This window comes from Phaethon aethereus (assembly GCF_964289735.1).
Source record: "Phaethon aethereus genome assembly, chromosome: Z".
NCBI classification, from domain to species: domain Eukaryota; kingdom Metazoa; phylum Chordata; class Aves; order Phaethontiformes; family Phaethontidae; genus Phaethon; species Phaethon aethereus.
This window is the reverse complement of record NC_138577.1, coordinates 43790750-43818440: the sequence shown is the minus strand read 5'-3', so window position 1 is coordinate 43818440 and position 27691 is coordinate 43790750. Positions and strand designations below refer to the sequence as shown.

General features: G+C 42.5%; 1 protein-coding gene across 1 annotated transcript in view; it reads left to right on the top strand.

Annotated features, from left to right (window-relative positions):
- Window positions 1–2123: 2123 nt before the first annotated feature.
- LOC309415893 (guanine nucleotide-binding protein G(q) subunit alpha-like) overlaps window positions 2124–27691 on the top strand; it is a gene marked incomplete at both ends in the record, with an annotated part of 134335 nt that continues 108767 nt past the window's right edge. The window contains one exon of the mRNA XM_082013571.1: window positions 2124–2259. Coding sequence (XP_081869697.1) covers window positions 2124–2259 — 136 coding nt within the window. The remainder of the gene's footprint in view (window positions 2260–27691) is intronic.

The following is a 27691-nucleotide window of genomic DNA, read 5'->3' as shown; positions in this document are numbered from 1 at the left end:
ACTCACCTATTAATTTACTGGAGTAAAGAAATGTAATTATAAAAAAGATTCCAAGTTCTATTAACTAGTTTTATATATTATACATGAAAATCCTACCATAGATCTATGTGGAAATCATGCATTTTTTTAAGTAATGGAAATTTTTTTCATGCTCTGAAAATTGATTGGCTGTATTCTTTTCCTGATTACTTTATTCTCATTTTTTAATTTCCTCCTAGTCTTACGCCTTATGGCAGACCCTACTTAATTCATATTGTGAGTACATATGAGGAGTTTTAAGAAAGAGTACATGGATTTCAAAACAGATGCCAAGAGGCGCTGGAAAGGACACCGCACCTGAAGCTAGAAGAAGGAAAGCGACATGCCCCTCTACCCACTTCATAGGCTAGCACGAGTTTCCCCCGCAGATGTTGCAACATTCCCAGATATGAACAGTTTAATACGGAGGTGGGCAAGCGAAGGGCAGGTGTGGGAATTTTGCAAAATGTATGAATCCCCAAAATACTAGACGCTGCGTCAGTAGGTCCCGTCCAAAGGTGTGCCGTCGCCCTGGGGGGGCTACTGGAGGCTACGTGCGGACAAGCTGGAGTGGGACTGGGGCTGAAGGCGAGTGAGGCCGGAGATGGGGTAAGGGGTGGCTGAACAGCGGTTACAGCCGCGGAATACCAAGCGCAGCGAGCGTGCCGGTTCGTGTCGGGGAGGCGGGAAGTGTCCCACAGCCCCGTGGCCAAGGTCTTTGCTTGACCCCGCGCCTGACAGACTCACTCGGGCAGGGTGTCAGGACTGCAGGCGTAAAGCCTCCGTGCTGCCCGGTGGTGTACGCGTGTCCCGCTTTGCGCTTCCACTCCGGCCCCAGGCGGAGAAGGCGCTTCTCCCCTCCTTGTCCCTTCCCTCCGGCCAGCTGTCACCTTCCCCCCCCCCCGCCAACGCGAATCATCTCTTCTAGGACGAGCACGGAATAAAAATGTGCGTCCCCGACTGAAAACAAAGGAAGCGAAAGCCACCGCAACGCCTGGCGTGGGGAAAGCGCTGCCTGCAGGACGAGCCGGAGCGGGCTGCCGTCTTCGCGGCCATTTGGTGCGAGAAGCAGCCCGCTCTCAGCCCCCACCTGCCCTCCCCTGCCCTCCGCCACTGTCGCAGGGCGGGCTGGGGCGGCCTTGGGGCGCCGGGCCCAGCTGGGGGCGGCATCTCGCGGGGGTGGGGGCCGGCTCCCCCGGCCGCTCGCCCTCGGCATGCGGCGGCGCGAGGCGGAGGGGGGGGGGAAGCGGGAGAGACGGTCCGCCATATTTCTGCCTCACCACGCCCGCGGAGCCGAGCCATTGAAAAGCCGGGCAAGCCCAGCCCCTGCCTGCCTGCTTGCCTCTTCCTCCCCGGCGGCTCCTCGCCGCCTCCCCCCTCTCTCATCCCTACTGGCCGGGCAGGGGCGAGCCGCGGCGGCTCTCCGGCAGCGGCTTCCCGCGCCAGAGGGGCGAGCGGCCGCCGCGCCGGGAAGAAGGTCCGGGCCCTGAGGAAGCGCTTCCCGCCGGGCGCGCGCTGAGGTTGCCGGGCAGCGGCGGTCTCGCCCCCTTCGCAGGAGTCCAGGCCGCGGGGAGCGGCAGGGAAATGTGTGTGCGGAGGGGAGGAGGGATTAGCGGGCATTAGCGTTTCCCCGGGGGGTGGGGTGGTCGCGTCGGAGGGCGGTGGGGGTGTTGTCCACCAGGGACACTCGGGGACCGCGTTGCCTGCGGGCGGGCGGCGAGGGAAGGGGAGCAGCAGAGCGAGGGGCGGCGGTGGCGAGCTGCGAGCGGCTCGGCTCGGCTGGGTAGCGCTTGCTGCCGCCGCGGTGGATGTTTCCATGTTGTTTGGTGCATGATTTAGAGGAGAGGAGGAGTTGGCAGCTGCGGGTGTCAGCGGCAGGGAGCGGGGATCCGCGCCGCCAGCGGCCCTGCCTCTTTCTCCTCGCCCCTGTGTGGCATCGAGGCAGCTGCCCGCGCTTGCCCTGCGGCGCCCGGCGGGGGCTCCGGGCCAGAGAGCGCCTGTGCCCCCCGGGGCCGGTGCGGCGGGGTGCGTGTGTGTGAGTGCGGGCGTGTGTGTGCGCGCGATTTTAGGGGGGGTGGGGGCTGTGTCTGAACCAGTTAGGAAGAATGACTCTGGAGTCCATCATGGCGTGCTGCCTGAGCGAGGAAGCCAAGGAAGCCCGGCGGATCAACGACGAGATCGAGCGGCAGCTGCGCCGGGACAAGCGGGACGCCCGCCGGGAGCTGAAGCTGCTGCTGCTGGGTGAGTGCGGGCTGCCGCCGCCGGTTCGGCCCGGCCGCCTCTCCGCGCCGCGCCTCGGGCCGCCGGCGGCACGGACGCCCCAGGTGCCGCCGGGGCTGCAGCCCAGGCATGGCCGCCGCCCCGAGCTCCCTGAGGCCGGCGCGTTACATGGCGGGGCCGAGGCCGGGGCGGCGGCGGGGCAGGCCCCGCTGCCCCCGGGCGCTCGCCGCCTCCGCCGCGGGGAGCCGCCGTCCGTGACCCCGCCGCAGTGGGGCGTGTGTGCCCGCCCGCGGGCATCGCCGACCGCGGGACGAACGGCTGCGGCCCCCCGCCGGTGGGCTTGGTGTGGAGGGGGAACGGCCTTCCAAAATGGAGAGGGGAAGGATGGCGGGTGAGTGAGGGGGTGCGGGGCGGGGGGCAGCTGTCGGCGGCGACGTGTGTCGGAGAGCGGTTGGCAAGGAAGCGGATTGACGAAGGGGCTCGCAGCGGGAGTTGCTGTGCATATCGATGGTGGCGGGTTTGATACCTGCATTGTTCTGTGAACCTCGGGGAGCTTGTTGGCTCACGGGTTGCATTTTTTACTGTGATTTTTATTTAACGAGGTAAACTGAGATAAGGGGCTTAGGCTCAGATTGTAGACCAGTTTTTGGAAAGAAAAGGGAACTGTAAAGCCCCACATGCACACGCGAAGCTGAGGAGTAACCTGAAGTATGTCAGGAGGATGACAGGATCTTTAATACCTTTGGAATCCACCCCACTGGTCAGGAAATAAAATATATTATTTATCTTTAATTAAAACAGAGGTGGTTGTTTTGGAGCCACAAGTATGCAGAGACATTGTTTATCTAATAGAAATTTGGCTTATGTTAAAATAAGCCTTTTGAATTAAAATGCATCTGTCTGTATCCAGTGTGCTCTACTGTGTCGTGTAGCTCCCATGGTAAGACAGTTTCTGCCTACGGCTCGCAGGCCTTGAAATATGTCTGCAGCACTGTCTGGTGTGTGGATGAGCGGGGATGTTCCAAGTGGACGCGGGATGTTTACGCTGAAGATTCTTCTCTTGGGTCATGTATATGAAAGTAGTGATTTATACTGGGGGAGTAAACTGCCTTTTCACTGAGGTAAGGACAGTTGAAAGGAGAAGTCAGAATACATTTTACTGCTTCCATATGAATATGCTATTTTCTGCAGTTTGTCGTCTTCTGCGTATGGAGAAAGGTGTTGAGATTCTTAACTGGTGTGGGAAGGGAGTAGTGGAGACATGCAGCACTTCCAGTAATAATGCTCTGTCTCATTTTGGTCTGATTTTGGTTGATGGAGGTGCATGTTGTGACTGTTTCAGGATTCACAAAGAAGATAAAATAGGGGATAGATAGCTTGCCTTTGCTTAATTTTATGGGTGTTTAAGTATAATTACTTAATGATACACATTTGCTTCAGGAGAGGCAGTTAGCCTATTTGACTTGTTATTCAGGTCCATGTTGTTTCTGTAATATTTCTGATTTTTCTTGCAGTATTGATAGAGGCTTCTCCCAAGTTTTAAAAAATGTATAGAATTTACTGAATGAGACCAATATATATTAACCAGCGAAATAATTGAGAGATCCACTTCTGCAGTCAGTAATGCAGAGCTTGTACTGCTTTGCAAGGTCCTCCCACCCGTAACGTGAAGTGTAGGGGTAGGTGTTGGTAGACTGAGGTCCACTTTGTGGCGTCGCTTTGGACCAAATGGTGTGTGGTGATTTGAGGTAGAACAGGGCAGAAGACCCACAGAAGGCGTTGGGGAAAACTCTCCTGAGTGCCTGTGTGAGAGGTTTTTGCATTCATCAGCATCAGTGCAAACCTAGAGTTCTGATACGCTTGTGAAGGTGTTAAGTGTGGTGCACTAGAGACCAAGGGGGTGAACATTTCGGCTGCTCATACTTAACAGCATTATCTGTATACTTGAGTAACGAAACCAGTACAGACATTTTTAGTGTGCACACATTTTTGGTCTCTTCCTTTGTCAGCCTCTGTCATGTGTTTGACTGAAAGTGTGTGTGCGTGTGCAGCTGTTTGGATTAACACTTAATGATCTCATCTTGTAAAATGCAGTATAGTGGTGAACCACTGTTGAAGTCATGGGATTGGGTAGAGATTCAACTTTCAATTTATAAACAAATTTTGAGGAAAACTTTTTTATTAGTGGGTTTATTTTAGGTCTCTGACAGCACTTTTTTTAATCACTCTCACTGCTTCCCCAGCATAGGCAGTTGCTCAGCTATTAAGTTTGTGTAGTTTGTGTGGGTCATTCGCATAGTTATGAGGCAGATAAAACCATTTTAAAATAGAATTGTAATGTCTAAAACCAGTAAGGCTTGTAGCACGAAAACCACCTGAAATTTCTTAATGTTGCCTTTTTTAAAAAATTGAATAGACCTTTACTGTCCCATTACATGTCTTTTCTATTCTTTAATACTTAAATTACTAGTGTTGCTTAATTTTATTTTATGTAAACATAAGCAAACGTGGTATGGGTTTTTTTCCTTCTTTTCATTTTTTTCAGAAGTGCCAACTGTTCAGTCCCTCTTTGTAAAGTATTGTGGGACTTAAAAGCCTAAGTGGGTTAAAGGCTTTTGAATATGTGACTGAGGGATATCCTTCGGCTCATAGGGAGAGTAGTAGCGCAGTTTAAGCTGAACCATGTTGATTGACCATGCATGTTCTTCAGACTTGTTGCAAGTACAAAGTGAAGGGTATTACTAATTCAAAAGGTTTTAAGGCACAAGAAGGCACAAGTAAGGATATCTGTGCCAGATTGTTTTGTTTTACTTGTTCATAAATTACATGTACATAGGTACAAATGCATATACGTAGCAAATAAAAAGGAAAAAAATAAACATTTTTGGATCAGAAGAGGAGGTTCCCCCCCAACTAGTGCTTCCTTGCAAAGTGAGTTAGTTTCCTCTTAACTACACCTCCCCCCCCCCCCCCCCCCCCCCGGTTCACACGCTCGGTTCACACACACACACATGAGCTCAGTTTATCCTTCTTGTGTTTTAATGATGACATCTTTTTACTTTTCATGGAATCAAAGACTTTAAAATGCTAATTCGTTTATGGAAAACTTTTACTGCATGCTAAAATTATTTTTAAGTATTAGTTTAAAAATAAACCCTCTCTGTGATTAAACATTAAAATACCACTTTTAGGTACTTTATTGTACATCATTGGATGTTTTTGGAGCAGATTAGAACAGGACAAAGTATTATTTTACTATTACAATTCTGAAAAGCCAGAATTCAGAAATACGCACTGAAGCACATTACATAGTCGTAGTTCGGCTAGCACAACTTGGCTGTAATGTTTTAAGATGCTTTGTAATAAGTTCAGTCTTCCACTGAATTTGGTTTTAATCTCATGTATTTTCCAAATTCTTCTGGATTTCATTACTGCTGAACACTTTGTAAAACCCTATGATTGTTCTCCAGAGCTTACAGTTGTTAATATCCATCCATTGTTTGCTGTTAGCTGTAAAAACACTTACATTGTTTTTATAATTGGAAAAAAAAAGAGGTGTTTTAATGTTTTATATTGGTCTATGCCAAACAAAATGTACAGTATTCTGCATGCTTGTATTTTAAGCATGTATGTACATACACACTGTTAAGTAGTAAGAGCCATGTGGTCCCCTAGTTCTTACGTATATAATTTTGCCTGTCATCCATGGAAATTCTGCATGGTTTCTGAAAGCAGCATTTGGGCCTGCGTGATAGATTGTAGCTATAAACCTTAAATCCTGGACATCCTCTGCCTGTGAACTTTATATGTTTATATTATACACTATTTTCTCAGTGTGGAATGCCTTGAATATCTAAGAAGATAATCTGGCGTTATCATGATAGCAGGCTAGCTATGCCTACATATCTATAAACCTCGGCCAAATTAAGTACTGGAGGTGTCTGACCATCTTTGCTATTTTGTGGCGTATTTGCTGGTATTGTGTCGTGGGTAAAACATGTTTTTTTTTAAGGGACAGGTGTTTCTTATTTTTGAGATAGATGTGTCAGTGAAGAGAATTGCCTGAGAGAAGTGTCCTTTTATTCTCTGTGCATTAGCAAAAGAAGTAGATGGAAGATAAGCCATTTGAATTAGTGTGAATGGTGATCAGTCTTACATGGAAAGATGCTTTTGAACATAAGGTGAACAACCAGCAAGCATGCAGGATATACATGCATTTATTTTCTTAAACCTGTGTCAGCCAAATTAAAGATTTATATGCACAACTTTGTGAATTAGAAAAGACTTAAACTTCATGTAGGTAAGTTGAAGAGTAAGTGGGTCCATTAAGCCAACAATGGAGTACGCTGGTTTTTTATGACTCTTTCTTCAGCTAGAGAAACAAGTTATATATCCTTGTTTTTCCTGTAACCTGTACTTGCATTCGCTGGTCCTAATCACACTGAACACTTTCAGATAATTTTAGGTAGATATTAACAATTGTAAAATGAACAAGTAGTTAATGTACATCTTGATATTTGTTGTGACTAGATTGGTAAATACCTCTTATTTAACAGAAGCTGTTTCTAAGGAAATACAATTTCATTCTGGATGCAAAACACCTTGGTATATTCTTATATGGACATATATGTCCATATATAAAAATACCTTCTTTTTTCTAGAGGGAAACACAAATCATCATCTGGATATCAGTGTGATAACATACTAAATATTATATTGAGAACATATCTAAGAACATTTATTTATTTTTAGTGCATCACTAAGGGATATTTTGTTTGCAGCCATTAAAAAGGTTTTGTTGCTGTTTTGGTTTTACTTCATTAGAAGTGTTCTATAGCCACTGGAGCTAATAGGAAATAGCTGAGGGCCTGAGCGGTTAAAGCGTTCTGACTAATTTGATTTTATTCATATGTCAAAGAGTCAAGTGACCCCAAATTTGTATCTTGCATTTAGGAATAATATTGAATTCATGCAGGAGGGAAAAGTATATACTGAGCAGAAGAATCCCTTGAGAGTGGACATTTGAGTGTATGCTGCAAAGTTAAGAAATAGTAATTCTGCTTTTTTATCTGCTTCAAACTATTTTTATTGTTGTATAATGGCAATTTCAATTTCATAGGGGAAAGCATTGCTTATGAAATAATATGACAATCTCTGCAAAACTAATCCCAGGAGACTGTGAAATGACATTGTAAGGTGGATATGTGATTGACTGTAATTAACTTTGTTGCAGTAATAGAATGCTATAAACACCAAGCATTTTTCCTTGCCCTGCTGAATGGTCTAAGACCTGGAAAAATCTGTTCCTGCACTCAAATGCTACTATGTGTGAACAGCTGTTCATTTTTAATAAAATTAGGGAAGTTTTTCAGCATTCACCTTTTATTTACTCTAACCATACAAGCTCTGACTGGCAAAAATGAAGAGCAGGAAAGCAGTATAAAACCAAGGAAGAATTAGAATGTGAGAAATACTAGGAAGCCATATATGCGATGTTCTTATCAAAGAAGGAAGCATGCAGCAGGCTTTTAAGTGTTGTTAACTATGTGCAAAGAAGTTAGATGCATTAACACAGGACAGCAGAAGTCTAATAGATACCACAGTTTTAGAAGTTAAAAGTTTTGAAAGACTGGGGAGAGTTCCAGGAATAGCACAAATGTTTTTTCAAGCTAAATTAAAGATTATATCTTAAATGTTCTGAAAGCACATTGTTCCCCCAATAAGTAATGTTGATACAGAGACTAAACTGAAGCGTGATTGTCCACAAATTTTTGTTCTTTGTGAGTTTTCAAAGGACAGATGGCACGGAATAATCAAACTACTCAATTTGCACACTATACTTAGTGTTGAACACTACTGTAGAGTTTTGTCCCAGAAGCCTTGTGCAGATCCAATGGCCAACAGAAAAGTGCTGCTATTGATTTCATTCTGCATTTGAGAAGGTGGTGTGGCTATTCCAGACACAAAAATAAAATCCACTGAACGAGATTCTTCCTTTGTCAGCTATTCAGGCAGAATCATCCGTCGAACTACTGATGGGAAGGATACGCTTTAGGCAAGCCGCACTGTGGTGGTTCAGCTTGTCTTTCTCTGAAGAGGAGGTGGTATGCAGTATATGCATAGCTTGAATAAAGCAACAACATCAGAAGGTTTCTGTAGTTATTCAGTAAACTGAAAAGATAGAGAATGTATTACTGTTGCCTCAGCACAACTGAGCTGTGTATCAACACCCATCCTGGAGCTGTTGTTTCTAAGTTAGGTTGACCTGCTCTGTGTATGGAAGAAGGAATTCCCCTGTTAGGAATGGGCCTAGACACTTTTGTCTAGTGCCTTGGTCTGGTTCTGGTTTTGCTCTGGTCTCAGAGCAAGTAGGTGGGTTAAATGTCTACCCAAGGTCTTGTCCTCGTTGATTGTGTGTGCCTTTTGTTTTGTATCTAGGAGAATGCCATGGTGGTCCTTGTCAAAATGCTTTGGGACTTTGCCTCAGCTATCAAAAGTCCGTTGAAGGAGGGGTTTTTTTCCCCCAAGGGAGATTGTGGAAAGGTCAATTAACATTTGAAATATGTTATATTCTTCCCCCCCAAATATTCTCTTCTCTGAAGAGATCAATGCAGTTAGGTCCTTAACTCTTCTCAAGTTAACTGAAAATACAGCTCTAATCTTGCTAAGTATCACCAAATGTGGATCAGGAGGTCTTTTTCCCAGATGGGGTTAGCCACCTTCAAGTTAAATCCAAGGTAAGAGCTCAGGTTTACTATTCAGTAGAAATTTGGTGTAATTGGATGTGATGGAAACCCAACCTGTTAGATTCTTTCGGTAAACAGGAATCAAGAGTTTAGAAATTCCTGGTTTAGTTACAATATAGCCATGAAATAACCAAAAGAAATCCACTTCTTGATCAGAGTTTTATAAACTGAGGTACTGTGTAATGAACATGTCTTAGGTACGTTTTGAAATGCTCCGTTAGGAAAAAATATTTTAGATTTCATGGTATTTGCTCTTATGACACAGAATATACATTACTGCCTAGTCTTGTTAGTATGTCTGTCACTGCACCTGAGCTATATGCTCACTGGCTGCTAGCATACCACTTTTTGGTCCTTGGCTAGTTCATTGCTCTACCAGCTGCAAACTCAAAAGAAACAAGATAATCTTTGGCAGGAATCCTTGTACTCATTGAAAACATTTCTGTAAGTTAAGGAAAGTTGCTTTTCTCTCCTTGCTCTATAAACCCATCACAGGAGAGTTTTTAACTTGTAGAATCTTCAATGTTAATGTTAATTATCTTGCTCATATTAGAGAATGTTGGAGAAGAATGCCAAAAGCTATCCCAGCCCATGTTTCTGGGTGAACAGAGTCAGCCAGAAAGTCAAACAGAAGGTTTTTGTAGCAGCAACTGCTAACTTATAAGGTCAGGAAAACTCAAACACATAGGAGTTGGGAAAGGTGCCATCATTCCTTGTGCTTTTAGGAACTGATCAGGCTTGGGAAACTGAGGATCAAGTATGGAAGATTTATTTTACTTTGATAGTGGATTTACTAGTAGGTGTAGGGGCCACTTCGTCTCGTAGAGCAGAACAGTAAATGCAATGGAAGTTAAATGCTGAAAACTAAAGCCTTATCTTTCATTATCTTCAGCAGGTTCTTATGTAGCCATCCAGGTAGTTGGATGATTTGATGTTTGCCCTTTTGGAGTGTGTTGTCTAGATGGCATTGAAATCAACATTTTTGTTGTTAGTGAAAACCTTTCAAAGGTGGTTTGCAAAAAAGAACAATTAAAAAAAAACAAGCCACAATCCAAAATACTCCTTTGTTACAAGCATAATTTGCTTTAATTCAGTTGATCCTTTAAGAGAGAAATCATGATTCTTAAGATACTTCTCACTTCTACTTCTGGATTTTTTTGTTTGTTTCTAAAGAAGAAATAATAGTAGCCTGGACACTGAGACATGGTATGGTTGTGCTGGGGAAAAAAGCCCAAAGAATAAAACATAGGGTCTTACAAATGTATTTGAATACCTCTGGTTAAATTCTCTTTTGCCCCTTTTCATTTCATGTCTCTGTGTTGATGGAACCTGACATTTAGAAGTGTTTTCAAAAAAGGTGACAATCTTCATGCCAATTCAATGTCTCCTGTCCTGAGGCTGCCAGTTTTTATTAGGGTTGGTTATGATGTATGCACGTGATCATCATTAACAGTGATGAGATCGGTAGCTTGTATTGGAGTGCAGGCCACCAAACAGCTGTCTGAGTGACTTTTGAACACTGCTGACCTGGCCCATTATTGAAAGCGAGATTTAGAGATCAAAGACCCTTTATCTCATTACCATTCCCCTAATCCGTCAAGCCTCCTTTTAAGTGAATTTTTGTGTGGGGTTTTCGTCTGGGAAGTTATAGGTGTTGCATGTCATGCCAGAAGGATTTAATGTAAATCCCTCATGAGAAACACGTCTCATGTGTGAAACTTTTTTTAATCCCCCAAGATGGGGCAACATTAAAACTCAAGCCAAAACTCAGGCTATAACTTAGCCTTAGCCTTAAGATCATGGAGCAGATCCTCTTGGAAGGTGTGTTGAAACATATGAAAGACGGGGAGGTGATTAGAGACAGCGAACATGGCTTCACAAAGGGTGAATTGTGCCTGACTGATGTAGTGGCCTTCTGTGATGAAAGAACTGCATCAGTGGACAAAGGAAGAGTTACAGATGTCATCTATTTAGGCTTTTGTAAGCCCTTTGATACGGTCCTTCACAGTATTCTTACTGCTAAATTGGGGAGATGTGGGTTTGATGGGTGGACTGTTACATGGATAAGGAGTTGGCTTGATGGCTGCATCCATCAATGTCCAGTTGGGAACAGCAATGAGTGGTATCCCTCAAGGGATCATACTGTTTGATACTGTCATTATGACATGGACGGTGGGATTGAGTTGCACCCTCAGCAGATTTGCAGATACCACCAAGCTGAGTGGTGCAGTTGGTCTACTTGAGGGAAGGGAAGCCATCCAGAGAGACCTTGACAGGCTTAAGGAGTGGACCCATGTGAACCTCATGAGGTTCAACAAGGCCAAGTGCAAGGTTGTGGGTGCATTTTCCCTGCGTCCGGGCAACCACTGATATCAATACAAGCTGGGGGATGAAAAGATTGAGAGCAGCCCTGCCGAGAAGGACTTCAGGGTGCTGGTGGATGAAAAGCTGGACATGAGCCAGCAATGTGCGCTCACAGCCCAGAAGGCAAACTGTATCCTGGGCTGCATCAAAAGCAGCATGGCCAGCAGGTTGAAGGAGGGGATTCTGCCCCTCTACTCCGCTTTGGTGAGACCCTACCTGGGGTACTGCATCCAGCTCTGGAGCCCGCAGCACAGGAAAGACATGGACCTGTTGGAGCGGGTCCAGAGGAGGGCCATCAAAATGATCAGAGGGCTGGAACACCTCTCCTATGAGGACAGGCTGAGATGGCTGGGACAGCCTGGAGAAGAGAAGGCCCCTGGGAGACCTTACTGCAACCTTCTAGTAATAAAGGGAGCTTACAAGAAAGATGCGACAGACTTTTTTGCAGTGTCTGTTGTGATAAGAAAGGAGTAATAGTTTTAAACTAAAAGAGGATAGATTTAGACTGGACACAGGGAATACATTTTTCATAATAAGAGTGGTGAGACAGTGGAACAGGTTGCTCTGAGAACTTATGGCTGCCCCATCCCTGGAAGTGTTCAAGGTCAGGCTGGATGGGGCGCTGAGCAACCTGATCTACTGGAAGATGTCCCTGCCCATGGCAGGGGTGTTGGACTAGATGATCTTTGAAGGTCCCTTCCAAATCAAACTATTTTGTAATCTATGATTAGAGTGCTTTGGTAATAAGTAATTTCCTGGAATTAAAGGTGTTATACCTCTTCCCAACCTGATTGCTGGATGCAATAATGCTTTATTTTTATTTATTATTTTTGTCCACTGAAAATGCGCCTAGAAATACTTCTGCTTTTCTTGGTGGTAAGAGAAAGTTGAGAAGAAATAGCGTGAGATTTTTGTGCTGTGCTAGGTTTCCTTATGGTCTCTATTTATCTCAGCATTGAAGTGGTAAATAAACTAAAGGATATAGTAAACATTTACTCTCATCCATGAAAAGACGCATTTCACTTAGATGACTGTTTCTCCTTAGCAGCTGATTTCATAGAAAGGCAGAACAGACAATTTAGGAGTAAATTTGCTTTAATCAAAATGTAAAATGGAGTATTTTCTACAAATGGAAGAGATTCATCGGAATTGCTGAATTTAAGTAAATTGACTAATAGCATGTTCGATCTAATTCTGATGTTAGGATCAGTAATATTTTACTTTTAAAGATGGCTTAGCTTGTAATCATTTAAACTTGGCTTTTAGTACTGTCTGTGATCATAGGAATCTAGAAACATTCTTTGTCCAGAGTAATTTTTGTTCTCTTGGAGTTTATTTACTTAATTCCATTCATTCTTGCTTCTTATCTGCAAGACATGATAATAATGAATTCTGATTCACTGTTGTGTTGTTGTGTGTTTGGCTGTACAACAGAGTAATACACTATTAATTATTAAATCTATTTAGGGTTAACAGCTAGACTTACGATAATCGGTAAAGATTTTAGCCTTTGAACCAAAACCAGATAAACAATGTGAACAGAATTTGCTAATAGCTTAATTGTGGCTGTACTCCCAATGAGAAATGCAAACCTATGACATTGAACAGTGAAGTTAATATATATGCCTTTAAATTGTTTCCCTTGGAGAAATTTCTGACACAAGCATTCTCTGGGTAATGACATTCTTATGCCTGGTTTGGTTTTGTTTGGGGTTTTTTTTTGTTTGGTTGGTTGGTTTTTGTTTTTGTTTTTTTCATTTACAAGCATGTTAGTTTTGTTAGTGCAATTTTAATTTGGTTATTCTCAGAAAATACTTTGGCTGAATCTTTTGATTTACAGATTTCTTTGCTCTTACATTTTCATGTTGTAAAGTGAGGAGCATAGTATTTAAGTTTTTACATTGCATTCTTGTCTCTGGAGTTTTCCCATTAAACAATACAAAACCAGTAAAGCAGGAGGATATACATGGCTTTTGTTATTTAAAAAGGCGAAATAACATGTTTTTTAAATTGGTAATTATGCAAAGTTACTGTCCATGTGACTTGTAAAGCCACTAGGGCACATTCTTATGTTAGAGTAGCTTAAAAAAAAGTTAAAAAACCACCATGACAGTACTTTGTAATGCCTTTGCTTTATATTTTAGTTTGTATCTCCAAGGAGTGATAGTGTTTTCTGCAGTAATCCATAGCTGGAGAAATGGGTCATCACGTTCTGTGGCTGTGTGTTGTATTTGTCTTGTTTACATGATACCAAGCTAATTCTGCACAGTGCCATGCAATTCTCTAATGCCCTCCCATTTCTTCGTAAGGTTTTTTACGTGCTCAGAGAGCCAAAACTCTTGGAAGTGGTCAGAACAGAGCCTGAAGCAAGACAAACATTTATATGTTGATTTAGAATATCTTTTTTCTTTAAAACGGTATTTCAACCTACCAATCTAGACTGTAGTTTGGGCATAGTAACATTAATTATATATGTCACTGTGCTTAATATCTTTCAGGCTTGCTTGTGTGTTGGGGTTTATTTCAGTGTTTTTTATGGGGTGGGATGTTTTTTGAAACAAAATACGTGGCTATTCCATGAAATGCCAGCAAACTGTCTGATAACCTCTTATTGTGGAATTTATTTTCTGACATGAGATGAAGTATAAGAAAATAACTACACTACTCACGGTCTAAATTCATCATCTTGAACATCACATTTATTAACAACTTCAAGGACAAAAAAAAAATTCCAATATTCCCTGTTGGTAGCTCAGTTTGCATGGTTGATAGTTCAATCCTAAGTATGTATCTGTAGGGTGGATTTTTTAATCATTCTCGTAGCTGTCTTTTGACTACTTTCCAACTCTTCAATGTCATTACTGAAGCACAAGACAAGGAGAATTGAACATTGGTGTGTATATACTTTTTATTACAAGTACAGGAGTAAGATTTATCTTCTGTTAGTTGGGATACCACTGTTGAGGTGTGTTCAAGGAGTGCAACAGCCTTCTGAGCCATGACATTAAACTATTCATGTTTAGATGACTATGTGCCCTTAACTCAAACACCCTTCTAAATAACTGCTTCTCGGGGGGGGTCATTCATTGTTTGACAGTCTTACATTCAACAATATTTAGATGCACATTCTCTGCCTGTTTCCGGTTTACAGGTTATTCTGATTATTTTTCAACATCATATCCTCTTCTTAATTTACCGATCCACAGCTTTTGTGTCACCTGCAAGTACTGTCAGTAATAATTATGTGGTTTTATTCTGTCTTGTGGGTGAATATACTTACGTTTCTTACCCCGATCTTAATATCGCTGGGATCCTCTTTGAAAGACAGCTGTCTGTTGAGGACTTTTGCCTATGCAATTTAATACTCACTGTTTAAACAACTGTTATTTAATGCATGCTATGTTGATTTGTTGTATGATTAGTTGCTTAGAAGATGCCTAGTTCCTCAAAACCACTGACTTTGTCCAGCAAACTGTCTGAAATGTTGTAACTGCACAGCTCTTGGTATGCACGCTCTTTCCCTCACCCCTTTCCCATTCTTTGGGTTTTTTGGGGTCATATTTCAAGAGTTACAAGGCAGGATGACTTCTAGCCAGGCCTCCTAAACCACTTTGATAAGGAGTGTCTGGTCCTGCTGAGTGACAATGTTCTAACTTCAGTAAATCTTCTGTAACGTTTATCTTCAGGGGATGCTACACTGGATACTCTCTCATTGTCATTGCAATTGTGGTCAGAGTTTCCCTAAAAATAAAACAAATATTTGCAAATTATATGGTTTTTCTGTGTTAATAAATATCAAGTGTTCTACTGCAGCAGTTTAGTGAGGGACCAATGTGGGTTTAAGTGTTTTGTGATTAAAAAAAAAAAAAAGGCAAGGTGTCCTGTGGAGCCCTAGGGTTCTTCATTTGATTCCTTCTACAACGATTCATGAAATTTACCAAATTTTTGGTTTATCTATTCCAATTTTCTGCTTTTACCTCCCCTCCTATCTAGGTTACTCTTACTATTTTGCATTTTTCCTTGTTTTGGAGAAATAAGACTGTCTAGGCTATTTCATAAAATGTTCTGAAATGACTCCCAGTTGTTCCTGTTTTAAATCTAAATCCAGTTACTTACACTTGTAATTCTGTCAGCTTTTGCTAAAGCAGCTATTGTGAAACACAGCATACCTATAACATAACTGTGCTACTGGTGTTAGACTTCTTTTGTTTACACATAGCAAATGGTATCGAGTCATAATCACATGCTCCTGCAGTTGCTTTTGACTGCAGTTCTGCCACTTGTTCTATTTGTTAAGAAATATTTCTCTGTGGTGCTTTTCTGGTTTAGAAATTACAATTTGTAAACTTGCAGAAATAACAGGTAATTTGCTTGAGACGTTTAGCACCGGTTACATGGCCCTGGGAGTTTATACCTCCTTCCCTTTTCGTTGAAGTGTTTAAGGAGCCTCACTGTGTTGTCTGTCACATTAGCTGTGATTTAATCATCTGCCACAGTACCAGCTTTTGTGTCAATTTTTCTGTATTAGAATTTAAACCGAAAAAATTAAACCTCACTGTCAGCAAGCAAATTCTGAAGAATTTAAAAAACTAAGCACTGAACTTTCACTTGTGTAAATACTTGTTTCTGTAAATACTTGTTTCTGTTACATCTTCCCCTTCAAATCTGCATATTAGCAGTTTTTTGGGTTTATCACCTAGGCATCTAGCATGTTTGTACAAACAGTTTAAATGAATAATCAAATTAAATGGAGGAATTTTAATTTTAATTTATTTTGATTTTTCTGCTAAATAAGTGAACTTGCCCTCCCCCTCCCATCCCTCATTTTCAATAGTGCAAAGATACTCGGATGTCTCTGGCCAGCCTGCCTTTCTGAATGTTTTTCCTGCTCTTCTAACAATGAAAACTATCCAAACTCTGCAACTTTGTCCTCCACAGAAATCCAGTGACTAGTCCCCAGAACAAAATCTGTCATGTATTCTTTACCTGTCCACAAGTTCATCCCTAAGTTGTTCTGTTTTCTTCTGGTATGGAATAGAAATGCTATTCAAACTGGGTGTCAGGATAATAAGTGTGGGGTGTTTAGGTATTTATAGTTTGCAAGATTCAGACTAATTTGTCCCATGGAATGTATTTTAGGCGCATGTACAATTTTTCTGTCATTATTTCTGGTAAATATAGTTGATCTGTTTGCAAGGACTTGGCATCCAAATAGAGTGCACTCTAATGGAATAGCTATCCCAGCTGTTTGTGCCTGTGCCTCAGGGTACCTGCAGGCTTCTCCTGTGTACTGAATGCACAGTGCTCATGGCTCATACACCTTATGAGCACATAGGCCAGTGCTTTGTATAAGGGTCAATGCTTGGTGAATGCTGGCAGCAGTTGCTTAGCACTTCTGTGAAATACGAAAACAGCTTCAGGTTGCACCTTGAGAAACACTGGCTTTAGGGGCGTGCTCTAAGCAGTTCTGCATCTTCTGCAGAGGGACTGTGTCTATCCTTAGAAGCTGAGTGCTCCTTGTTATCGAGGAGGAAGTGGATGTTCCAGGACTTTAACTGCAGTTGGAAGAGCCTGGGATGCTTACAGGATACCTTCTCCTCCTTACTGTCTAGCTTTCAGACTTTAATGGCAGACTTAATTTTACCAAGATGAGAGTGTGAGGATCATGGGACTACTAGTTACTTGTGGGACTGCATTGTCTTATATAACTGTGGAGACTAGCAGGTTTTTGCAGAATTTTCAGATCTGCACTAACCCAGCTGAAGCATGGTTGGGACTTGACTCGGCACTGACACAGATGCAGCCTGAGCTCCTGTACACCCTGGAAAAAAGGTTTCTTCATCTAGCACTTAGATCTCTTCTGATGGGCAATGAGTTTGAGGTTAGGCTTCTCAGCACAGGAGAGAGGGGAATGGAGCTTCTGCAGAGAGTCCAGCAGAAGGTGCCTAAGGTGATGAAGGGACATCTCTCTGATGAGGAGAGACTGAGAGAGCTGGGACTGTTCAGCCCGGAGAAGAGAAGGCTCAGGGGATCACATTAATGTATATAAATACCTGAAGGGAGGGTGCAAAGGGGACAGTGCCAGGTTCTTTCCAGTGGTGCCCAGTAACAGGGCAGGAGGCAATGGGCACAAACTGAAGCACAGGAGGTTCTGTCTGAACATCAGGAGACATTTTTACTGTGAGGGTGATGGAGCACTGGCACAGGTTGCCCAGGGAGGTTGTGGAGTCTCTGCCCTTAGAGATACTAAAAAAACCATCTAGACATGGTCCTGGGCAGCTTGTCACAGGTGGCCCTGCTTGAGCAGGGGTTGGACCAGATGACCTCCAGAGGTCCCTTCCAACCTCAACCATTCTGTGAAATACAGTGATTATCCTGCAGCATCATCTTGCAGATACTGATCAGCTGTGTCACCAGTTTACCCAGACCTTTAATTAGTGTGTGGGGAAGCCCATGGGATTCACTTTTCACTATGCTGCCACTCACTTATCAGTTACTTACGGGTGTACAAAGAATCATTTTGTAGGCACTCCTGGGCCACTGTGACCGGGTACCTGAGGGGAAATCGGTAAAAACCTTAGTTCTGCAGTTCAGAGGTCTTCCGGTGGCAGTATGCCAGCATGCTTCTTGAGGAGTAGTCACCTTTGCTGCTTAAGTCTGTCTGGTGGGAAAGACAGCAGGGTAGCTTGTTAACCTGTTTGTAAGCTGTATTGGGTAGTATAGGGCTGTCTTTCAGCTGATCCCTGAACATCTGCAGGACTGAGGTGGGTTGTAGCTTCAAGCAGTTGATTGTAGGCTAAGGGACCTCCAGACCTGATGCAGTGTCAGTGCCCCCAACGGTGTCAGCATCATTATGCAAAGTAGGGCAGTTACGGTTTCAGGAGTTTGGTAAATCATTATAAACTGAGTAGACACAGCAGTATTGAAACCATCCAGCTTGGGTACACAGGCTCACTCTGGAAATGCCCTAACACCATGTGTGAAGTTCGTGCGTGATGCTAGCTGTGCCTGTAAGCCCAGACCAGTACAAGAACATCCTAATAAGTGACTCTTGGGGTGTGGTCACAGACTCTGTTGTTTTGCACAGTGCTCAGAGATGCCCTGTCTAGTGCCAACAAATTGCCTTTGCAAGAGAAAATTATTTACAGATCAAAAAAAAGTAACAGAAAGAAAAAATACTCTCTTCTCCTACCCTCTCCACATTCATCACTAAAAGAAGTGTGCTGCAAAGTCAGGAGATTATTAAGATGAGGGTTAATCCTCACTGTGTACATCCATGAAAGAAAGAGGTGGAAAAGACCAATGGCTCTCTACAAAGGTACTGTGCATCGGATATGTGTATCCTAAAATACATACAAATAACTTTTTAAAACAGCCATTCTGTCCAGTCAAGGCTATTCTGACCTTGGTGAAAAGGATGAAGGTGAAGAGGAAGAGCAGAGGCTGCCAGTGTGTAGCCCTGCCATGCTCAGGCCAAGTGCTGCAGTGACGTAGCAGCTCCTGCCTTTGCTCCTGGAAGAGACCAAAGCTGGCAGGACTTTACTCTGGAGTAAGTGGATGCCTGCTAGAGGGGCTGGTGGCTTATCTTGGGGGACTATAGGGGATAGTGAGGAAGGACATAGGCTCAGGTGCAGACAGGCACCAACTTCCAAAGCAACAGGTAGTCAGTCATGTTCCCACTGCTTTGTTGCTTTCTTCAGGAACCTGCCTCCTTGCTAAACACTAGCTAGGAAGGTAAGCCTGTACCCTGTAGCTGACTGGTGTGGTGCACCATGTCTCCAGTGTCCCATCTCCAGTAAAGCATTGCAGAGGGATCTGGACAGGCTGGTTCAATGGGCTGAGGTCAACTGTATGAGGTTTAATAAGATCAAGTGCTGGGTCCTGCACTTGGGTCACAACAACCCCGCGCAACGCTACAGGCTTGGCGAGGAGTGGCTGGAGAGCTGCCCAGCAGAAAAGGACCTGGCAGTGCTGGCTGACAGCTGGCTGAATATGAGCCAGCAGTGTGCCTAGGTGGCCAAGAAGGCCAACAGCATCCTGGCCTGTATCAGAACTAGTGTGGCCAGCAGGAGTAGGGAAGTGATCGTGCCCCTGTACTCGGCACTGGTGAGGCTGCACCTTGAATACTGTGTTCAGTTCTGGGCCCCTCACTCCAAGAAGGACGTTGAGGTTCTCGAGCTATGGGCTATGAAGCTGGTGAGCAGACTAGAGCACAAGTCTTATGAGGAGTGGCTGAGGGAACAGGGGTTGTTTAGTCTGGAGAAGAGGAGGCTGAGGGGAGACCTTATCGTTCTCTGCAACTATCTGAAAGGGGGTTGTGGCGAGGTGGGTATTAGCCTCTTCTCCCAAGTAACTAGCGATAGGATGAGAGGAAATGGTCTCAGGTTGCGCCAGAGGAGGTTTAGATTAGATATTATGAAAAATTGCTTTACAGAGAGAGTGGTCAAGCATTGGAACAGGCTGCTCAGGGAGGTGGTGGAGTCACCATCGGTGGAAGTGTTTGAAAAATATGTAGACGTGGCACTTTGGGCCATGGTTTAGTGGGCTTGCTGGTGTTGGGTTGATGGTTGGACTTGATGATCTTAAAGGTCTTTTCCAACCATAATGATTCTGTGATTCTGTAATCTGCTGCCTTAGTGTCCACTTATGACTGACTGTGATGTCTGGGAGACTGAAGCATGAGATGTGATACATATCTTAGTTTTGTCTGTTTGCTGTGCTGCAGGGAAGAATGAATGTATTGCTGTGGTCTTACAGTAAAACATCTAATGCAGTTCAGTTTGGGAGAGATGGGACATTTGTCAGGCTGCACTGGAATGGGAAGCTTGGCCCATCAGTAGGTGTCTCTTTTAGTAAAAATGCTGCTCAGTGGTTACTAGGCAGTGAAATCCTTGAGGAGGTCTGGACATCAGCAAGTGAGAACCATCAGGTGGTTGTGCTTGGCTCTTCACTGTTATTTTCTAAAAATGGACTGCATTTTTTCCTTTTTTGATAATCCTGTGAGGGTTTTTTGTTGTTGTTTGTTTAAAGTGGTCTTTGAGCCCTCCACCTGTAGAATGTCTTTGCATCTTGACCTGAAAAAGCAAATGATGGCAAGTTGTTTCCCAGGCTCTCCTTAGATGATTCCAGTAACAGCTATTAGTTGAGTCAGCTGTTCTAGGCTGTACCATTTTCTTTCCTTTCGTTGTGAAATCTGATAAATGAAAGGAAGGCAGAAGCCATTTGAAAGCTGGATTATTTTATTGTCTGTGCTTTCTTGGTAGCCTGCTTTAAATGCACTAAGGCCTTTGCTTCCTACAAAGATTTGTCTTGTGGTCTTACCCCTTCCCCTGCAGAATAAAGTACGTTTAAAAAAAACAAAACCAAAACAAACCCCAGAAAACAAAGCAAACAAATCCCTTTGCATGATATGGAATAGAAGTGGAGAAAACCTTGGAGCTTTGGATGCATAGTCTTCCTGCAACCAAGTGTAGTGAGCTTGTTTGTTTTCTAGTGTATCTTGTTCTGTCATGAAGTACCTTGGAATATCTCAGGTTTCCTTCATTGAGAAGACTGCAATGAGGAAATCTAGAAATTAATTTTTATGTTTAGTTTTGCAGTTGTAAATGAAGGTCTTACCTTCCCGCCGTTCTCCCTGTTGACTCAGTTGCCTTACTGATGAATCCTTTTTCACAGAGGGAGGAAATTATTCTCTCCCCAAGTATTGTTGTAGCGGAAGACTTTCTTGACCATTTGATAATACAAATTCCAAAGTTGATTGCTTTCACAATCATCTTGTTCTGAATTTCAGCCCTTTAAGTCCATCAGGAAGCAAGGTAAATTTTTTTTGTGATAATGCAGATTATTGTAATTCTATGTTGTGACATGAATGTCACCTAGGAGTATTTCCTCTTTTTTTTAAGCTAATGGTATCTCTGTAAAAGTAAGTATTATGAGCCTTCTTTTCTTCACAGTAATCTCATTGTAATTACAGCTCTACGAGTTACATTTCAGAAGAATGCTGGAAATGACACTAGGCTTTATTCTTGGATCAATTAATGAATCTACACTTGCCACCATTTCTCAAAGTGGTGATTCAGGCTTATCTACGTTTTGTTTTGTTTTGTTTTTTTCCATTTGCTCTGTAGTGCTTTTGATCCTGTAAATTACCAGGGAATGACTGCATCTTACCAACTTTGATATTTTTCCCGTGATCTACTTAAAAATAATCATTACAATTTGGATCCTGCTGCGTGATTTTGTTTCTCAATGGTAAGGAGTTTGCCTTCAGATGAGGATTTGGTGGATCATTATCTTACCTTTTCTATTTGCATAAGTCTCATACTGAAACTAAATTTTCAAGCAGGGGAAGGAGAGAGGCAAGAGGTGTTCCTGTTAGGGATGCTGCTGTTCCCCCACTAGCACATCACCCAGTTTATAGACTGAGATGGAAAAGAGACTGAGGTACCAAAGCTAAGAGGCAGGTTTTAGTTTACACTGGACTAGAAATACTTGCCTAGGAGTAGTAAGGTTTTCGGGTCTTAATCCAATACTCTACTAAATGTCTGAACTAAGCTTCACATTTAGGTATCGTGGGAACATCTTCTTGTTCCAATTCCATAAAAAGTGACTATTTATAGAAGTTCCTTTTCATTCTTTTCTGTCGTGTACAGTCAGGTACTGATATTTTTGGTGGTGCTGGTAGTTCATTTGTTCCGAAAATCCTTATTGTGAGATGTATTTGAATGCGCTGTTATATTTGGTCTAAACTATGCAGGCATACTGGTATTTGGAAGTAATTTTGACTAATCCTCTTGATTGTGTGTGTGAAAGACCCTGTCACTCTTTCCTCTAAAAGTCTTTTTAAACGCACTGAAATTTCATAATTTATTTGCAGTACATCTAGCTTCTTTAGGTAGAAAGAGGGCTTCTTTAGTTAGAAAGAAAGGCTTCTCGCACTGCAGCTCTCAGCAGGTTTGCACACCTGACTGCGTATGTTCATGCTCATCATGCCACACCATGTAGGTGAAGAATCTGTTTGGAGAGATTGTAGGATTCCTGGAGAGAACTGGGTCCTGTGCCAGCGAGCTCTTCAGTGCCTATATTACTTGCCCATTGACCTGATTTTTAGAAGCCCTTGCAGAATAGGTGAGTGAGTGTGTGCCCATGTAAATAGGCAGAACTGGCAGGATCTGAAGCTGAGAGTCTCCCTTTGATCAAGGGTGAGAATGTGATCATTTTTGTTCCCTTTATCTGATGATGCTTCCTGTGTTTCAACATGTGTATGGAAGATACGTGGCTGTGTAGGGTAAAAGTGAGTGATCTTTCTTGAGAAGCTGAAGTTGGGAGTTTGAGCAGAATTGACCAAACAAGAGAAATTAATTAAAGTTTTGCCATGTCCTGCATGACTTTGCTGAACACTAAGCTGCTTCAAGTAGAAGGGGTTATTTCCTCCTCTGGTCGTATTTTGAAGCAGGGAAAATGCACTCACACTATGCCAGGCTTGCTCTGGTAGACTTACTCATGTCATATGAGTCCCTCTGGGAGGCAAGGAGTTTACCGACTCCAATCAGCATTTACAAATTGTGGCAACCACTCCTTGATTTTGCCAACAGCGGGTGCTTTTGGTCAGGAGCAAAATCCTAAACAGCTGGGGAACTTAAATGTCAAAAACTGAGAAATTGCAGATTTTACTCAGTTGAAGTGTAGGGCAGCAGCGCACTGATGTAAAATCTTCGCGGTTGTGGAGTTGGGCCTAAATTCCAAGTCATTCTTTCTTCTCTTGTTGATGTGAGGGGAATATGTCTTAACAGCCATTGATGAAAGCCCCAGTGAGGATGATCAGTGAAATGCCCACAAAGAGCAATGGAATACACATTTGTAGCCTGAATCAAAGCCATAGTTTGGAGCCCTAGTTTCCAGGTTGGAGGTATGTTCTCATCATGTACCGAACGGATAAGCTTTTGCAATAGCATGTGCATCACCCTGTCATCTTCTGCCTCAGCTTCAGTCAGGAGTCCACACATTCAGATTGACAATAGACTATTGCTGTACTGCCAAGCCTGACAGATAAAGAACTCAAGAAGCTTAAATACAGTACCAAAAAGGTACATTAAAGATAGTAATTAACAAAATGGCTATCTCAAAAGTAACTATCCATGAACTCCTTAAAATATCTTCGGTTGTATTAAGCAAGAATAAATATGTAGGGATGCACAAAACCACTGGCAGGTACTTTTTGCTTCTGTTGTGTGCAGCAATGACATTGAGAATTCAGTTAATTTTTCATGGTGTTTTTTAAGATCCTGATTTGTTAAATATTGAATAACCTTTTAAGGCCTAGAAAAGTTTTTACTATATAAAAGAGCAGATTTCTACTTAACAGAACAGCATCCTAACTAAAATCAACACATGTACTTTGAGTGGGCATGTCAGATTATTAGTAACTTTTATATGATCAGAGTGGCTTAATCAACTAGAGCAAGGTTTTACTGTAGAGAAACCAAGGATGTTCCACATTGTTTTGTGTTTTCACACTGCTCTGTCTTTGGATGGTAACAGCACAAGAGTATTTGTAATACAGGGGAGTAGTTATGTAGCACTGCAAATTTTCAGAGTGCTGCATACCCAGTAGCTAATCAGTCACTCTCACCTCCACGAGGGAGGAAGTAGTTAATTATTATTATCCCTGTGATCATAGATGGGGGAGTGGAGACAAAGCTTATGTCGAAGTTAGCAAATAGTATGAACAGGAGAGTGGGTCTGTAGGGCAAAACAGTGGGTGCTGAGAACCTGATAGCCATGTTCCACGGTGTTGGGTTTTTTTGCTTCAAACCAAGTCTAGTCTGATCCCGGGGACTAAATGGCTGTTGTGGATAAAATGCATTAGGTGTGGTCCTTAATTTCCATTTTTATTGGTTTCATTCTAAAGGAATCAAGCTCCTCACTTGGAAACATTTTGATGATAATGAAGGAGAACACAGTGAGCAAGGGAGATGAGAAGGTTCGTTTAGAAAGTGTTCTCTTGAACTGAGCTTATAGACTAGTGTATGTCTACCCAGATGGATACTCTGGCAGGTGGTTTCAGGTAGGAGTTTTGCCACACCTACAGGTTAAGAAAGCCAGGTCTTCATTTTCAGAGCTGCTAAGCACAGCTAAACTGGAAGAAGGCTTAATGTTTGCTGGCATCTCCAATTAGCATTTTATATACATGAAACAAAAATGTGGCCCTGGTGGTTGGCTACTACTTTGCACAAAAGTAGTGGAACTGGCATTTCACCTCAGGAATTTTCCCTCCCTGCTAGTGCTGATAGGTAATGAAATATTAATAATTTGAAATAGGTTGATTTAGGTTTAGCAACATCTTGTAATTAAGCCTCATTTTCATGAAGAAGATGAGCTACTTACTCTCTTTTTCTCTGTGTCAGTGCCAGTAGTAATTTGAAGTCATCATAACACGAAACAACTGTGAATATATTATCCTCTTTATGGTATTTTTTATTTTAAACTGTCTGAACCATGGTATTTCACTTGTCCTTTGCTTTGCTTTCCATGTTGGACCCTGCAGAAAGTTTATGTTGCAACACAATTAATTGATTAGAGAAGTGTTTATTTTTGATTAGGCATTGTCAAAACTCTTTGTTTATTATTTGCCATTAACATCTAAATTACTAGTCTTTTCTGTTTGATTTGACTTTTAGTTAATGGTTACAGCTACTGTCAGTTCACATCAATGTTCTTCAACGGAAGCATCAGACAAACAGGAGATAATGATGATAAATGTCTCTGATCTTAAAAATAAGGAATTGAGCTGGGAAAAATACAAACAACCTTTCAGGCTGTCCTTTTGTCAGGAAGAAATGAAAGACAGCTCCCCTTCTGCCTTTCTTTGCAGGTACAAATATATTCATACAGCCTTTAAAATAACTTTGACCTATGCAGTGTGTGTAGCTGCACAACAGTGTTAGAAAGAGAATTTTGATGCTGGCTTTCCCATATGTCAGTTCTGTCTACCAAAATGACCCTTTTTATTTTTTTCATGCTTAAAGTGAGCCAGATGCCTTTAACTTGCTGTACAATTATCTTCTACATATTTCTCAGAAGGTTTTTGTCGTGGAAAAGAAAATTTTAATTTAATAAAGAGATGGGAAGCTGTTGATAGCGTGGCTGATAGAGTACCTTTTTAAGTGTTGGAGATACACGCCTTGGAAATTATATCACACTAACTGGGCGGAAAAAATTAATCTTAGTCCATCAGTTGAATTTGTAAGGGAGCAAGCTGTTACACCCTAATGTTACAGGAGTCAAATACTGCCCTAACAGTGATCTGATGTGATACTGATAGCAAAAAGCTCCCAACCTTATCAAGGCTATAGTTTACCACCATGGATCTTGTGTTATTCTTAATGAGAAGAAAAATAGTTTTTTAAGTAAGATGAAGACGAGAAAGCAAAACATGTAAAAAATATTGAGATGGGATTGGACTTGCAGCTAGATAGTCTGCTAGCTGGATTCATGGGACATGGAAATATAAAACATTAATTTCATTGTCCAACTTCACAAAGAGAATCACAGACTGTCTCTCATGGCCTTGCAGAAAATTAATAAATATCTCATAAATTTGATCAGGTAAATCGTCAGTTCAAGTAAGCAAACCATAGTGTAATTATATGATGTGATGCCTTCTAACTAAGATTGCTGGTAAAATACATAGAGAGACACATGTATTCATGTAGCATTATGTTAGCAATCTTCCTTGCAAAAGCCAAGATAACATTTTTGTTTAATAGTCTGTTTTGTCATCATACAGAGTCAAGTCAAATAATGTGTACAGCATTGCTGGTAGGGTGCACGTGAACCAACAGTCCTACACCAGTAGTTGACATAAAGGAATTGCCACTTTGCCCTAGGAGGTCATGTTGGTGATTTAGTAGCTGTCAGTAATGAACTGCTGTTGCAGTGTGAAAACACCCATTGCTGTAGGTGCTTCAGACAGGATCTCTGCGATTTGCCATAAAAATGAGCTCATTATGGTATATCAGTGTGTTATGTACGTAAGCTTATTGATACTGAGGTTCTAATGAGTTTCCAGCTGGGATGGTTAAACCATTTGCTCTTCTGCGGAGTGCTGGGTTGGTAGGTTTTAAAATGCTTTACACAAGGTTATTTATTGCATAAAATAGTGCAATAAATAAAGGCAGGGAAACTGAAACAAGATTGTATTTGCCAAAACCTACTTACCAAATCAAAAAAAGGTGCCAGAAGTAGAACATATTACCTGGATGCCAGTTCAGTTCCTTTTCCAGCAAGCCTTTGCGGTTCACAAATCAAAGAAAATAATTTATGGGTAGTTAGTGAATTGCAGGCTTGCTGCTTCATCCTAGCTGCAAGTTGCACAATCCCTGGCTACAGCAAAGCTCAAGGGCATCTCCTTCACTACATACTTGATCTCGATGGCATTTCCCAGCATGAGAGACACATTACTGGTTAGTAGTCCACGAGCAAAAAGCCTTAGGAAGCCACTGTCCCTTCTGCTTGCTTTAACCTGTAGAGCTTCAGTACCATTCGGTGTTTGTACTTGTCTGTTACGCTTACTCAAAATAAGAGCACATTTCAGCAGTGGTATGATTCAACCCAGGATTATGTCTGTAAAAGGCCCTTGGGTGAAGGCCCGTGCCACAAAGAAACCTCATATTTTCTGGTTGGTAATTTATAATAGTTCTGCCTGGAATAGCCCGAAGCGAACATAGCTTAGGACAGTTCAGTGTGTGCTGAATGTAATTTTTGCTTTTCAATGTGTAGGTACTTCAACCCGTTAAGGCATATTAATCTGGGGCTCTTGCAGAAGCAGCCCAGGAATAATCGGTGGAGCAATTAATTGCTGTGCAAGTGGTTGCAGCCCAGGAATGTTCTTACAGGGCCCTCTCATGCTCAGAGTAAAAGTAGCATACCCATATACTGTGGTCACTGTACAGATTCTTAGTAAAGCCACTGCTTTCTGGGAGTGCCAGGCTTACTGCATGCATGCCAGTAGTGCAGTTGCATTGTGGTTGTGGAGAAAGCCCAGTGATTTTATAAATCTGTCAGGCAGGTGGGCTGTATGCAGACCTGGTAAATGACAGCCTCTGGAAAGTTCTGCTTTTACAGCTTATTTGCCATAGGTCCTTCCCTGCAGCAGGGAAATGTCATGGCCAGCAACTCTGTAGCACCAGATAGTATATAGCATTCCAACATAAAGTTTTTCTTCTGTTTATCTACAGAAATAGAGGTGATTGCATTTCGGTCTTACTAATTCAGGAAATAGCTGTGCAAGGCAAGAGAAGAATCTAAGACGCTACTTAGGCTTTAGTCCACAGTATTAATGG